General features: G+C 42.1%; 1 protein-coding gene across 2 annotated transcripts in view; it reads right to left on the bottom strand.

The window, feature by feature from the left end:
• The window catches only part of RABEP1 (rabaptin, RAB GTPase binding effector protein 1), a 66,861-nt gene that overhangs the window by 24,840 nt on the left and 27,068 nt on the right, over window positions 1-14,953 (bottom strand). For both annotated transcript variants that reach the window (XM_040336684.1, XM_040336685.1), the window contains exons 4-9: window positions 13,241-13,401; window positions 10,334-10,453; window positions 7,409-7,544; window positions 5,704-5,882; window positions 4,273-4,389; window positions 1,895-2,359 (exon numbers count right to left, since the gene is read on the bottom strand). In XM_040336684.1, coding sequence (XP_040192618.1) covers window positions 1,895-2,359; window positions 4,273-4,389; window positions 5,704-5,882; window positions 7,409-7,544; window positions 10,334-10,453; window positions 13,241-13,401 — 1,178 coding nt within the window. The remainder of the gene's footprint in view (window positions 1-1,894; window positions 2,360-4,272; window positions 4,390-5,703; window positions 5,883-7,408; window positions 7,545-10,333; window positions 10,454-13,240; window positions 13,402-14,953) is intronic.

The raw sequence follows: 14,953 nt of genomic DNA, 5'->3' as shown, positions 1-14,953 counted from the left end.
TGGCTTCAGTGCTTGGGAATTTATGTACTGTTCAGTGGGAATTGCTCCATTTCGGATTCACCATTTCTACTGCCTGTTTTTTCGTATTTATTGTTTGATTAGCTGTGTCTGTTACAAGTCCATACCTTTCTCTCTGTATTGATATGTGGCTATTCCAGAAAATAACAAGCAGGTATACCATAAACTAGTGCCATTCATTTATGGCTAGAAACTTGAGCTGAAATAGGTACCGTAAAGAGCCCTGCATTAATTATTTGCCTTTCTGACAGTCCAATCTCCATGCTTCCGTTTTTATTCAGCCCTGATGAGGGAGGCCCTAAAAATCCCTCAAAATGTATTACTTTTTCTATTTGATTACAACTAAATTTGATTCTGGACTTTTACAAGTATAGTGGCTATTTGTTCTCTACCTACCTCTAAGGACCTCCAATGTTGCCCCACTCATGAAAACATCCAAGATAGAATCACAGAATCAAGTCCTAGTTGAGGAAAGGTTTCTTAAAAATGTTAAGATAAACTAAAAAAATATATCTGCACTAAACACCAAGCAGTCATCTATTATTTAAGTTTTTGTATAATATTTGTTTTTCTTGTTAATAGTGGTCCGGATCAAGAATGAGTCAATGTGCCCTCCAGACAACCGTGGTTGCGCCATTTCAGAGCCAGTCTTCTCACTGCCTTCGCTGCAGTCACTATCACAGCCGAGAGCGGGAAGCAGAACCGTTACGCACACAGAGAAGAAGGCACAACAGCATTAGATGGAGGGCGGGAGCTGTCAGAATTAACTTTTCATATTAACAAACTTGTGATTGGTTGCTAGGACGCCGGGGTGGTCCAAGCAACCAATCACCAGTTTGCTAAAACAAAAACGGTAACTCCGGGAGTTCCCACTCTCCATCTAGTTATGCTGTGCCTGCCTTACGCTGTGTGCCCAAGTAAGGTAGGAAGGGGCAACAGCTATGATGTGAAAGAGGTGGAATAGCGTCTCGGGGTCTTTGAGGTGAAAGGGGCAGAGCTGTGGAGGTCTGTGGTGTGAAGGGGGCTGTGATGTGAAGGGGGGCCAGAACTGCAAGAGAGTGTAACGTGAAGGGGGTCCAGAGCTGCAGGAGGCTGTGATGTGAAGGGGGGCAGAAGCTGCAGGGAGCTGTGTTGTAAAGGGGGGCAGGAGCTGCAGGGAGCTGTGTTGTAAAGGGGGGCAGGAGCTGCAGGGAGCTGTGTTGTAAAGGGGGGCAGGAGCTGCAGGGAGCTGTGTTGTAAAGGGGGGCAGGAGCTGCAGGGAGCTGTGTTGTAAAGGGGGGCAGGAGCTGCAGGGAGCTGTGTTGTAAAGGGTTCAGAGCTGCAGGGGGCTGTGTTGTGAAGGGGTCAGAACTGCAGGGGGCTGCGTTGTGAAGGGGTCAGAGCTGCAGGGGGCTGTGTTGTGAAGGGGTCAGAGCTGCAGGGGGCTGTGTTGTGAAGGGGTCAGAGCTGCAGGGGTGGTCTGTGATTAGAATTGGGGGCAGAGCTGCGAGGGGCTGTGATGTGAAGGGGCCAGCGATGCGGGGGCGGGCAAAGGACACCACTGTGAAAAGGGGTTAAGAAAACAGCTTTGAAGGGGAAACTGTGATGTGAAGACAGGATTGTGATATGCAGGGGGACTGAGCATACTGATGTTAGAACGGAGTTGTGAAATAAAGGAGGGGGCTGTGATGTAAAGGACCCAAGTCATTGCACAAACATGTGATTCGGACCTCTGCTGGATGAAAATGTATTGATCAGACCTCCGTGAATTTTATTTCAGTACCCCTGGGAAAAATGTTGTGCACTTAAACAGTAATGCAAACTTTAAGTATATATTGAGGATTGACTTTGCTTCTTTATGGTGTTAGACTTAAAATAATAAGCAAGAAAAATATACCTCTTTTTGTAATAAATTCCATTCTGACTCGCTCACTAAACGGTAACCAGACGGAGAAACATATGCACTCTCCGTGACCTGTGTGACACTTGAAAGCAGTGAGGCCGTCTCCTCTTGCTCAGGAGTCATGGCTTTGATTGCTTTCTCCTGATCTTTGGTTAACATGAATCCACTTGGCATGTGCAAAGATCCAAGGGAAGAAGTATCAAAATTCTCAGAAACAGAATCTGCTCCTACAAGGGGGCCAAAGTCGGACTCATCAAGATTGCCAGCCGATTTGGCTTTGTTGTTATAGACCAAGGTTTTTGCCTGAAGTGACCCAGATGTGCCTAGACTATCTGTAGACTGTGCTCTTCGAAGTCCATCTTTAAATAAGTCCTCTTGCTTGCCAAAACATTCTCCTTCGTGCATTGTTAGGTCTGCATCTAATGAATGGATTGAGCCATGAGAACTGTTTAGAAGACCCTGGAAAATAAAGAAAAGTGTGAACTTTTGCAGCATAGCCTTTTGGCAGATTATATTTAACCACATCAGTATTTTAAAACGTAGGAGAAATATCCTAAAAAACATAAAATAAAAAGTTCCTAGGACACATCCCCTATGTCCTGCTCATCTCCCCAGGAATACCTATGTGTTGTGAAAAGACACTTGCAGAAAGTCTGTAGGTGTCATTGAGTAAGAGAATGTGCAATGTATAGTTACACTGTAGTTGCCATTTCATTCAAATGTAGATCAAAGTTGTGACCTATGATCTGGACATGTCGTCAATTAATCTTACAAGAAACACATTTATTTTTGTTAAATAACACTAATTCCTATTTAACCCCTTAGTCCTAATTAGTCCTAGTTCACTGCTTTCCACCCTTCACTTTTTTTGCTCTTGGACAGAAAATTCCAGTTTCAGGGCATAACAGGAGATGGCCCTGTCCTCTTTAGATTGTAGACAGTTTTGGAGGAAGTCTTAATTTTGACGTCAAATTTTGATGTATACTAGGTTCACACCGATGCGTTTTTGCATGCACCTTTTCAAAAAATACAGCCACAGGGAAAATCCTTACCTTGCAATTTTCCTGAGGTTCCCACACACGCATTCAGAATGAATGGCGGTTTTACATGTTTTTCGCAGAGCGGTGCGTTTTTACTGCAGGTATTGCTGCTATTCCCGCACCCGCAGAAGTGTGAACCAAGTATTAATTTTAGTGATAGTCTTGACTAAAATGCCATTTTAATTTTAGTCGTATTTTAGCCATCTGAATTGCTTTAGTTTTAGTCATGTTTTAGTCGACTAAAATCTCCAGTACATTTTAGTTGACTAAAACCAAATGGGTTTAGTTAAATTGTAATACATTATTTAACCATTTCTCTAGAATTGCCAAACTCATTATACAATTATACTGCTAGAGTAAAAATCTAATAACATGTTATTATTTATGGTGTTAAGGTTGGAACATGCACTACAGACACAGATTTTGCTGCTGTGATATACATTATAATGTCTTTATATGCATTCTATGCATTACGGTGAAAAACCTTCTGTGCTGCAGGAGCCCCCCTTACCTGAACCTGTTCAGTGTCGATGACGAGCCCAGCAGCTCCAGACCCTGTCTTGGGTCCTCAATTGAAAGAGTGATAGCAGCAGGAGCCCCTGCTGTCAATTAAATGCAGCGACATGGGAGCAAGGGGGCTGGCCCGAGTCCTGCAGTCTGTGTCAATTGATGCCGCAGCAGGACTCAGGAATGCGTCCGCACGAGTGCCCCCATTGAATGTCGCTCTCGTGGAGGCACTAGATGAGGAGCCATTAGCGCTACTCAGGCACCCCAGAAGAGGAGAGATCGGGGCCACTCTGTGCAAAACCCTTGTAGCAGGTACAAAAATAGGCATTCATTCTTATTTTTTTTTACAATTGAGCCTGCAGAGCATTGCACCTGCACTCAGTGGATTAGGGGTGCAATGTCAGGCTACTGCAGACACTGCTGAGAGCTCTCTTATCTCCTTACAGGCAGACAGTTACTTAGATGCAGGAAATGTCAGTGAACCACCAGGATGCTGATCATTGCCTTGGTATCTCCTTGAGAACTACAGGACAACTGCCGCAGTGGCAGAAGGGATTTTCAGTCTTTATTTTGTTCACAACCATTCCATGCCTGCCGTGGTGAGGGGTGTGTGGACAGACAGGTGCTGTATAGTAACATGTTACACCCTAAATATGGGTGCAACGTAATATTCTACAAAAAGTGAAATTAGCGCAGCCAAAGTGTACAATAACTTTATGTTGTATAGCAGACAGTGGGTATACCCATTTCTACTTTAAATACCTCCACAGGGTTTTTTGAAATTTGGTTCAAATCTTAAAATTGTAGATATGAAAAGAAGGTAACCTCTTGGCTTTGAATATTTGAAAGTGATTCTTCATGAGCAAGTGTTCGTTTTGCCTCCTCTTCTTCTCCTTTCCGTTTTGCAACTGCTTTGCGACGGCTTCTTTGCTCATCTTCTTCCTAGATAAGATGAAAAAAAAATTGAATAAAAAAGACTTGATAATTTTGTTTATAGATAACAAATGTGATTAATAATTGAATAACCTAAATATAATATTATATATATATATATATATATATATATATATATATATATATATATATATATATATATATATATATATATATATATATTATATTATAGGTTACATCCGACAGCATTAAAAACAAACTAAATTTATACAGTCTGTCCCAACTTACTGACCCGTTCCCTATCAATTTTGTCATACAACCTTTTTTAGAACACCAATCATAACATTTTCAATATTGAACCAAAATTTACTTTTCAGATCAACAAATTTTCACCCTTTATGTGACTATCATAGATCCCAATTATAAATCTAATAATGGAAGGGTGGGGCTACATCCAATACATTACACATGTAGCCTTCAGAACAATTGAACTCAAATTGAAAAATGCTAAACCCTGCACCATCAATGCTAACTTCAAAGAGTCACAGAAAATGTATATTATACGTTACCCCCACTTATACCTCAATTTGTGTTGATGTTGTAAAACTGTATAAAACTTGAGCAAAAAGTGTAAATATAAGAAAAAAAATTATGCTGATGCGAGAGAAAATTGATATAATCCAGCTCTTGGATTTGAATATATAGCAGTGGAAAAATCTTGAAATCTGCACTCATCCAACAAAAAAATTAAAATAAAGTGTATAACTTCAAATAAATTCAAAAAAACTATTAAAACCTCCCCAAACTATGTATAAAAAAATTTGGTCTGCGAATATGTAAATAATTTATACCGGCTCCACAGATATTCTCAGTAATTTTACTAACCGTTTTTTTTTCCTAGGATCATCAGCATTATATAGTAGCAGTAATGTGGTATTCTTTCTGAGTAATTTCAGGAAGAAATACCAATTAGTGCCACTAAATGGCGCAGATGATCCTAGAATGTCCATACATGGATGAATCCTCCATGCATAAAAATTGAAATGTTCTTTATTACCACTTGGGATGGAAATGATTTGCCGCACTTGAAAAGGTTAAATTCACAGCTATTTATTTTTATGTATTAGATGAAGCACTGTCCTCTATCATATATTTTTTTATAAATAAAATCTAGGGTAGTCACATAAAGAGGGTGAAAGATTGTTGTGTAAGTTGATATCAAAAGTAAAATTACATTACAATACTAATCTAGGCGAGTGTTGCAGTCTGGTTGTTTTTATATAAACTTAGATTACATCACAGTATCAACAGCTAGCTTTGCTATATCTATAAACAGCCTTATGTAGCCTTAGTGATATATACCAGATCTTTCTTTTTCTTTTCCTCAACTTGTCGTAGCTGCTCCGTGGTCAGCACAGACTCCATGCGCTTCATGTCTTGCATCATCAAACGTTGGGACTCGAGGAACTGATCGTTGGCCTTCTGCCATGTATGTTTCAGTTGATTGTGTTGTTGCCTTTCTTGTTCTAGCAGATGACAAACTATCCCAGAGAAAAATCAATAAACAGTTACTCACAAACAACATGAAATGGCACAGTGTACAAATGATAAATCTTCACAAAATGTCATATATAAAAGCAAAACAGGTTATGTAAATCATTATCAAAATTGGTACTTGTTACTCTGCTATTATAAACAAAGTAAAGCAACACAAATTTAGGACCGACATCTTAAAAAAAATAAAAAAATGGACCAACATATTAAAGTGGTTGTAAACCCCCCCCCCCAAAAAAAAACCCTGCCAGACAAAGGCATAATGAGTTAGCATGCATCGCATACTAGCTTATTATGAAATACTTACCTTAGATCAGGGGTCCTCAAACTACGGCCAGCGGGCCACAAGCGGCCTGCGGAGGACATTTAACCGGCCCACCCCACCCTGACATGCACGGCAGGTTGTAACACAGCGGTCCCACTGTGTCACGGAGCTCACAGTGTTAACAGTTTGGGCGCGCTATGATAAAAGTCCCGCCCTCCTCCTGACCTAGACTAGCTTGTGTGATAGAGCCAGTGTGCTGTCTATCACACAAGCTGGTCTAGGAGGAGGAGGGTGGGACTTTTATCATAGCGCGCCCAAACTGTTAACACTGTGAGCTCCGTGACACAGCGGGACCATGACACAGCAGCAGTTTGGCACAGGAAGGAGTAAGGCTGTGAGGGTTTACGATGGTGAGGGGGTTGCAGTGAGGGGCTGATTATGATGTAATGATGATGAGGGTGGGGGCTTGCAATGGTGGGAGGGGGGGGTTGCAATGAGGGGCTGATGATGGTGAGGGGGGGCTTGCAAAGGTGAGGGGGGTTGCAATGAGGGGCTGCTGATGATGATGATGTAATGATGGGGGGCTTGCAATGATCTTGATCGGCTTGCAATTAATGATTGTGAGGGGGGGGGGCTTGCAATGAGGGGCTAATGATGATGCCGAGGTGGGGGGGGCTTGCAATGATCATGATAGTTTTTTTTTCCAGCCCTCTAACGGTCTGAGGGACAGTGAACCGGCCCCATGTTTAAAAAGTTTGAGGACCCCTGCCTTAGATCAAAGCTGTTGCAGCAGTCCCCGCACACTGCTGTGACCGGCGACATGTCTCCCAGAGTTATTTCCGGGTTCGTGGGCTCGGGCGCTGTGATTGGCCAAAGCCACGATGAGGTCACTCCATGCGTGCGGGAGCTGCCAGTCATGGCACGGCTACTGAAGAAACGGGCCTTTTTTTAGTGCGCATGTGCCGATGACGTCGGACAATGAATATCTCCTAAACTGTGCAAGTTTATGACATATTCACGGTACCTACAGGTAAGCCTTATTATAGGCTTAAATGTAGGTAAATGTGGTGTAACAGGGTTTACAATCACTTTAAAAGTATTGACTTCAGAATATGAGGACTTCAGAAAAGAACACCAATCTTTTTCATAAAGCAGGATTCTACTTACAAAAACAAAGTAGTAAAACTAATTTTATGTACAAATATTATATATAATAAAGATAAAAAATAAAATAAACATTTAATTCACCTTCATGCAGCTCTTTCCTTAGCTTCTCAGCATCTTCTTGAAGGACAGATTTTTGAGTATTTAGAACAGCCACATACATTTCTAAGTCTGTCCGGCAGGATTTTTCAGCTTCCAGGTAATGATTCATTTCCTTAGTCTGAAAAAGCAAAAAAAAAAAAAACACGAATTTATTCTATTTAACAGAGATGGTGTCATGCTGCAAGTGGAAAAATTCGATTTTTGTACTCAAAGTAAAATGTATTTCTTGAAGACACAGTAAGAGTCGGTTTACACTGGGGCAGCACGACTTTGGGGGCGACTCGGCAAGGCGATCTCAAGACGACTTGAGAGGCAACTTGCAAAATGACTTCTGTATTGAAGTCAATGCAAGTCGCCCTGAAGTTGCCCCCAAAGTCATACAGGAACCGTTTTCTAAGTCAGGGCGACTTGCGTCGCTCCTATTAGAACAGTTCCATTGAATAGAGCGGACCGTGACTTTTCAGTCGGCTAAGTCGTTTGACAGGTCGCCCCTGTGTAAACCGTCTCTCATTCAGCAACTTTTTTACTGTCGCTAACAGGCTCACAAATCAACATAACTGAGGACTGCCAACAACTTAAAGAACCACCTGAAAGACTTTACACCCAAAGCTAGCATTAGATAAGACCTTAACATCCAACTGATAACATTTTGAGAATGTATGAAGAGAAGATCAGGCGATAGCTCTGCAAATCTGGGAAAATTTAGCCCGATGCCAAAAAGCCCAAGAGTGCGCATTGATAGAAGAAAAAGCTGGAATCTGATCCTTGAGACGATAAACATGAACTATGATCTGTCAGAGCCACTAAAAAATGGTGGAAGAAAAAAGTTACACTTTATTGAGACCATCAGGACTGACAAAGAGTCTTTGTAATCAAAGCAGTAGCTGTGAGGTAGACATGCACAGCACAAACTAAATCCTGGCAATGTACAGGGATTTTTTCATCTAAAGAGTTGGGGATGTACAGAGGGACAGAAGAACAATGTCCTGAATAAAGTGAAAGGCCAAAACTACCCGGGCAAATGGGACTGCATTAAAAATTTACTATTAGATCCCAAAAGCTTGTAAATATATTTAAACTACCAGGTGCTAAAGAGGTGCGAGCGCACGTGAACACTACAACATCTGAATTGACCCTTTGCACACTGCCATAAACCCTTCCCAGCAAACTATGCAATGAAAAACAGGGGTATTTAGTTCATGTATATTGCAATACATGTTTAATCTGACCAACTACGGTTGGGAAGGGTTTATGGCAGTGTGCAATGGGTCAATCCAGATTTTGTAGTTTTAACGTGGTCACAACCCTTTAGCATCTGGTAGTTTGAATACATGTACAAGCTTTTGGGATCTGAGCACATGTATATCTTTTCTCTGTTGAAACGCAGGTCAGTGGCCAGATCTGAACCTTGTAGCTCTCCCCCACTTTGTGTCTCAATGCTCCATGTTGGCATTGTGTCCACCTCAGCAATTTGCAGTGGCAAGGCAGTGTAGGACTGGCCAGAAGAGGGATTACTTTGACTTTCCCGATATGCATACTTCTTACAGGTCAATGATTTATCTAATACTAAAGTCAGGTCAGTAGGATAGGTAAGAAGAGCATTAGCATTTTCAGGAGAAGTACCTACATTCTTTTCTTCAATACATCAGATTTTTTTTAATCTCATAGAAGTATTCGTTTAAGCTCTTTTTGACAATAAAAGGTTCTGGCTATGTTTAAAGTACAACAAAAGGAAAAAGTTTGTTTTTCTTTGGATAGAGTGGAGAGGGATTAGAACGCTTTTAAGTTTATATTGCTCTCTGTGCCCCCATTAAGGAGATTCCCCCTCTCTATTCGTCCTGTTTAACATTATCATTAGGAGAAAATACAAATTTTGAGTTGTCCCCAGAACAGTAAATGGAGGGGAATCTTCCAATGGGGAACATTAGTTCTGGTAACCTGGGGGTCCCCAAAATATTCCCTTACCCACTTCAATACTGGGCACTTCCCCCCTTCTTGCCCAGGACAATTTTCAGCACTGTCACACTTTGAATGACAATTGTGTGGTCATGCAACACTGTACCCAAACTAAATTTGTATCATTTTCTTCTCACAAATAAAGCTTTCTTTTGGTGGTATTCGATCACCACTGTGGTTTTTATTATTTGCTAAACTAAAAAAACACCAACATGTTTTTTAACCTAAAAAAGTTTTTCTTTGTTTCTGTTATAAAATGTTGTTTTCGCCTTCACTGACGGGTACTGATGAGTTGGCACCGATATGTAGAACTGATGGGCACTAATAGAGGACACTCATAAGGTACTGACATGCATTACTGATGGTGGGCAATGACTGGCAGCTCATCTGCACCTCTCATGGGGGCTGTGCCGATAATCAATGTCCCGATTATCAGCACAGACCCCCCCATCCGACAGGGAGAGCCACCGATTAGCTCTCCCCGTCAGCGTGGACCAAGGAAAGCGGTATACAGGACTTCCTGGTTCACACGATGATCAGCTGCGATTGGTCACAGCTGATCGTGTGGTAAGGAGCCTCCGTCAGAGGCTCCTTACTACGATCGGAGATGCAGCGTGCCAGACTGACACACAGCACCAGCGATGGGCACGCGCCGGAATGTTATCCTGCTGGAAGTCATATGACGCCCAGTCAGGATAACAGAACCACTTTCCGCCCATCAATCTGCTATAGGCTGGGTGGGAAGTGGCTAACTTGCAGGGATTTTCTCTCAATTCCTGTTTGGCTATGGGACAGGACGTGAAGGGAAACCTTGCACACAGATGGTGAAAAAAAAAAAATCTGATGGGAAGCAAACCCCCTGCTCGATTCAAAATGAAAAATTTGTTTTGCCTATAGTTCTACTTAAAGCCGTATAGATATACTACATTTCAAATAATCAAATGTTTAAACCTTAGATGCTTCAAGTTCCTTGATCTTCTCCTCAGCTTCTGCCAACTTCTCCTTTAAAGCTCCAATCTCTTTTTCCATCGGCATCACTACGGAACGCAGCTTTTCTGCATCCTCTTGAGCCTATGATCAAAACAAATCCATTATACATTCTAAAAACAAACTAAAAAGTAACTGGTGACAAGATGCCCGATGTGAATAATTTATTGTTCAGTTGATTTCCCCTTTACTATTTCATTATTTAATATATTAAAATATTCCAATTTGTTACTGTAATCTTTCATACAGTGCGGTGTCTAGAAAAAAAATACTTTAAATAGAATCTATTATTCTGCATAAAAAAAATAGCAATATTAGGTTGAATGAAGAAGGATAAAACACCAGTATAGTACCGTGTTTGCCGGTGTATAAGGTGACCGGGCGTATAAGATGACCCCCTAATTTTACAGTTTAAGATTTATTGCCTGTACTTACCGTATAAGACGACCCCCCTTCCGAGGCTTCCGACGCTTCACATTTCTTCCTTCTGGAGCCATATTCTTCTTCCTTCCTGCTGGAGCCAATCATGGCGAGCGATGTATTCCATCAATGAATACAAAGCCTGCTTGGATTGGCAGAGGCTGTAACATCATCAGCCCACACCTCTCTGACTCTCAAAGCCAATCCGAGCAGGCTACTGTATGTAGCCTGCTCGAATTGGCAGAGGTTGTTACTCCAATCTGAGCAGGCTCTGTATTCATTCAAATACATCGCTCACCGGGATTGGCTAAGTGGCATATACTGTATGTAGCCGAAGCTACATACAGTATTACCACACATCCAGCAGGCATCCGAGCAGCTGACCCGGCGTATAAGACGACCCCTGCTTTTTGGCCAGTTTTTTTAAGTGTAAAAGGTAGTCTTATACGGCAGCAAATACAGTAATTAAAAACAAAGAACACCACCACACACAATTTCTTTACAAAGGACTGTGATATGCATTCTTTATAGTGAGCAGAGCAAAGCACATTGTAAAAACACAACATATTAGGAATAGTCTACTCGGTCATATGGGGTTCAGAGTGAACTTTTCCAGAAAACAAATCCTGTAGTGTACATTGCTCATGTGATCAGCCAATTCTCAGTGAAATTCATGATGAGCCATTGATATTTTGCTGAATATATATGCATGTTGCAAAAGTTTAAACACAGTAAGGGATCTTCAAAGCATGGCAGCAACCTGCCAGTGCCTTCTATAGGGATTGGAGCCAATCTGTGAGGTAAGAAACCCCACAGCTTCTTGTTCATAGGGGGGAACACATTTCTTCCTCACCCAACGACAACTGGATAAGATGTAAAAAAATTTGTACCGTATATACTCGAGTATAAGCCAAGTTTTTCAACACTTTTTTTGGTCTGAAAATGCCCCCCTCAGCATATACTTGAGTTACCTTTTTGCGCCTAATCTCCCGGACTTTGCGGACCCGGTACCGGCTGGCCGTAGGTCCCCTGGACCCCAAACTTGGTACACATGTACTCTTCCTCTACAAGTGTGCAAAGTTTTTTGTCTGGGGGAGCACCAATTTTTCAAAGACGAGCACCCCTTCCATAGACTCCCATGTTAAACGCAAGTCTAGTCATGGGCACAGTGAGGCATGGACATAGACACAGTGAGGCATGCAGATGGACACCCTAGGCTTATACTCGAGTCAATACGTTTTCCCATTTTTTTGTGGTAAAATTAGGTGCCTCAGCTTATATTCGTGTCGGCTTTTACTCCGAGTATATACGGTATATTATATATTCTTATTATTACAAGATTTTTGCCTTTAAAATAGGGATGTGCCGAAAAAAAAGTATTAGCGTAACAAAGCCGAAGATGGGGCAGGGGCCCCCTTCTAGTGCCACCCAGTGTCATCCTGGCACGTCCCAGTCGCCCGCCTCCCTCCCACATAGCGGCAATCTCTGCGTGTTACAGAGCTGAATTGCACTGGCCGCAGTAACAATGTCCCGCCTCCTGTGACAGACGGCACACTGATCAAATGGTGTGACATTGAATTAGTGTGATATGATCACAGGAGGGAGGCGGGACATTGTTAATGCGACCCGGGAAATTCAAATAAAGTTCTGTGACACACGGAGATCGCTGCTCTGATCCAGGCACTGGCAGGCTGCATGATGGGCACTGGCGAGGCTGCATTGATCTCCTGTACCACATCTGCAGTCTCTGACCATCTCCTGTACCACTTCTGCTAGAGGTGCACCGAATGGCAATTTTGCAAATACTATTAGCAGTGTGTTTAAATAAGAGATTGAAGACCTGATACAAGAGATGTTTAGAGACTGCATTTGTGAGCTTTTCTTAAAAAGTCGAATACAATACAATTGTATATAAAAACAAATATTTTTTTTAAAACTAATTTTCTGTATCGGTTTTTGGCCTAGTGCATCCTTCATTTTCGGTACCAAAATTTGCAATCGGTGCACCCCGACTTTAAAAGGGATTGGAAAGACAAATCTGTGTGCAGATGCCCCTCTAATACTTACCTGAGGTCCCTCTCTGTCCACGAGTGTCTCAGCCATCCGAGATTCTCTCAGATTGGCTGAGACACAGCAGTGGCACCATTGCCTCCCACGAGAGAGAGAGAGAGGCACTGGGCTCCGTGTCTGAATAGACACAGGGGGCTGTAACTGGGCTTGGGTGCCCCCATGGCAAGCTGCTTGCTGTGGGGGCACGGAAGAGGAGGGAGGGGCAAGGATCACAGAAGAGGAACCCGAGAGGAGGATCTGTGCTTCTCTGTGCAAATCCACTGCAACAGAGCAGGTAAGTAGAACATGTTTGTTATTTTTATAGGGGGAAAAAAACAAAAAGAAAAAAAAAACAAGACTTCACAATCAATTTAAGGAAAATATTGTGAAACCTTCACCAACCTTTTTCATGTCATTTTCCAAGTTCTCCTCTTGCTGGCCTTCAGAAAGCCGCCTCCTAAGCTCTGCAATCTCTCTTTCCACAGAATCTCTGTACTGTCCCCACTGTGCACGCTCCTGCTCCAATCTGCGATGAAACTGAAGTTCATATTCATGCACGGTGTCTAGAATTGATGCAAACAAAACATTTTCAATCAGTATATGGAAAGAAAACAGTCGTTTATGGTGCTTCTGTAAAGCTAGCTATACACTTGTAGATTTTCGTACAAATGCTTGTGTGAAAAGCCTCATCAGTACAATAATGTCTATATAAAGACTTAACTGTTTGAAAGAACTTCAAAATTCCGTTGGCTATAAACCCTTCATGTAGAAAAAATAAAAGGATACGTGCACAACCAAATAAGGCAATAAATATTGCAAATAAGTGTCCTTATTCCAGTGACGGAATATACATGTGAAAAAGAGAGAGAGAAAGTCCTTACAGGATCACACCGATACAAGGGCTCATGCAGGGACTCAATTCTCTGTCAGATGACAAGGTAAATGCAGATAGCTTCAACAAATTCCCACGGACAAGTATGATAAATGTCCGCTTACCATTTGTGCAGTAATTTGTTTAAAAACTTTCACTTTTATTCCACTCAAAAAAACGGACATCTAAAAATTAAATTCCCGGTGTTACTCTCCTGCATATTTAGGTGCGTGGTGTGTGACGTCTGTTCTCTATGCCTCCTTTCCCAGTCGATGCCCATTTGGGAGAAACGCAGCGTCGGGTGGAGCGGTAGTTAATGACGTCACCACGCCCCCAGCTGATCAGCCTGAGCCGAAGCTGGTTTGTTTGTTTGCCCATGCTTCTAAGTTGAAACTTTGTAACCTATGAAGCTTTTTAGATGTCAGTTTTTTTGTTCTATTGAGTGGAATAAAAGTTAATTTTTAAACAACTTACTGCACTATGAAGCGCCCTTTTTCCTCTTTACTCACACGCTCCCATACCATATGCTGAGGCTGATTCCACCCCCTGAAAAATCCTGTAGGAGAAAGAGGTATCATCCCCGGATTACCAGCAACAGAGGAGTGTACCAGGAGTGATCGTTCCGAACCAGCCGAGGATATCTCTGTGCAGAGCCCATTTGATCCCTGCGGGGATACGACGGATCTGGTAAGCGGCCATTTATCATACTTGTCCGTGGGAATTGTTGAAGCTATTTGTATTTACCTTGTCATCTGACAGAGAATTGAGTCCCTGCATGAGCCCTTGTATCGGTGTGATCCTATAAGGACTTTCTCTCTCTCTTTTTTTCACATGTATATTCCGTCACTGGAATAAGGACACTTATTTGCAATATTTATTGCCTTATTTGGTTGCGCACGTATCTTATTTTTTCTACATATATTGCAAGCCTAGTATTCAGTTTTGTTTAGCTATGTGCAGCACCTTCATTTATTGATATAATTTTTTCATTCATTGTTTCACATTTGCACACGTGCACTTTGGTTCTACGGGGGTAGCGCGGATTGCCTATGCTACACACTATAAACCCTTCATGACCGCCCAATGCATATACGCGATGTCCAGGAAGTGGGCTTTAAACCAAATATATGTGTTCTTGTGTTTGTGCTGGAAGTGCGCTTGCAGCACTGAGACCAGATTGTCAGCGACAGCCCCGGGTCTCTACTAGTGATTGGGAGGTGGGGGAACCAGATCCTGATCGCTGT

This window comes from Rana temporaria, chromosome 2, assembly GCF_905171775.1.
Source record: "Rana temporaria chromosome 2, aRanTem1.1, whole genome shotgun sequence".
NCBI lineage: Eukaryota > Metazoa > Chordata > Amphibia > Anura > Ranidae > Rana > Rana temporaria.
This window is presented reverse-complemented; position numbering and strand designations above follow the sequence as displayed.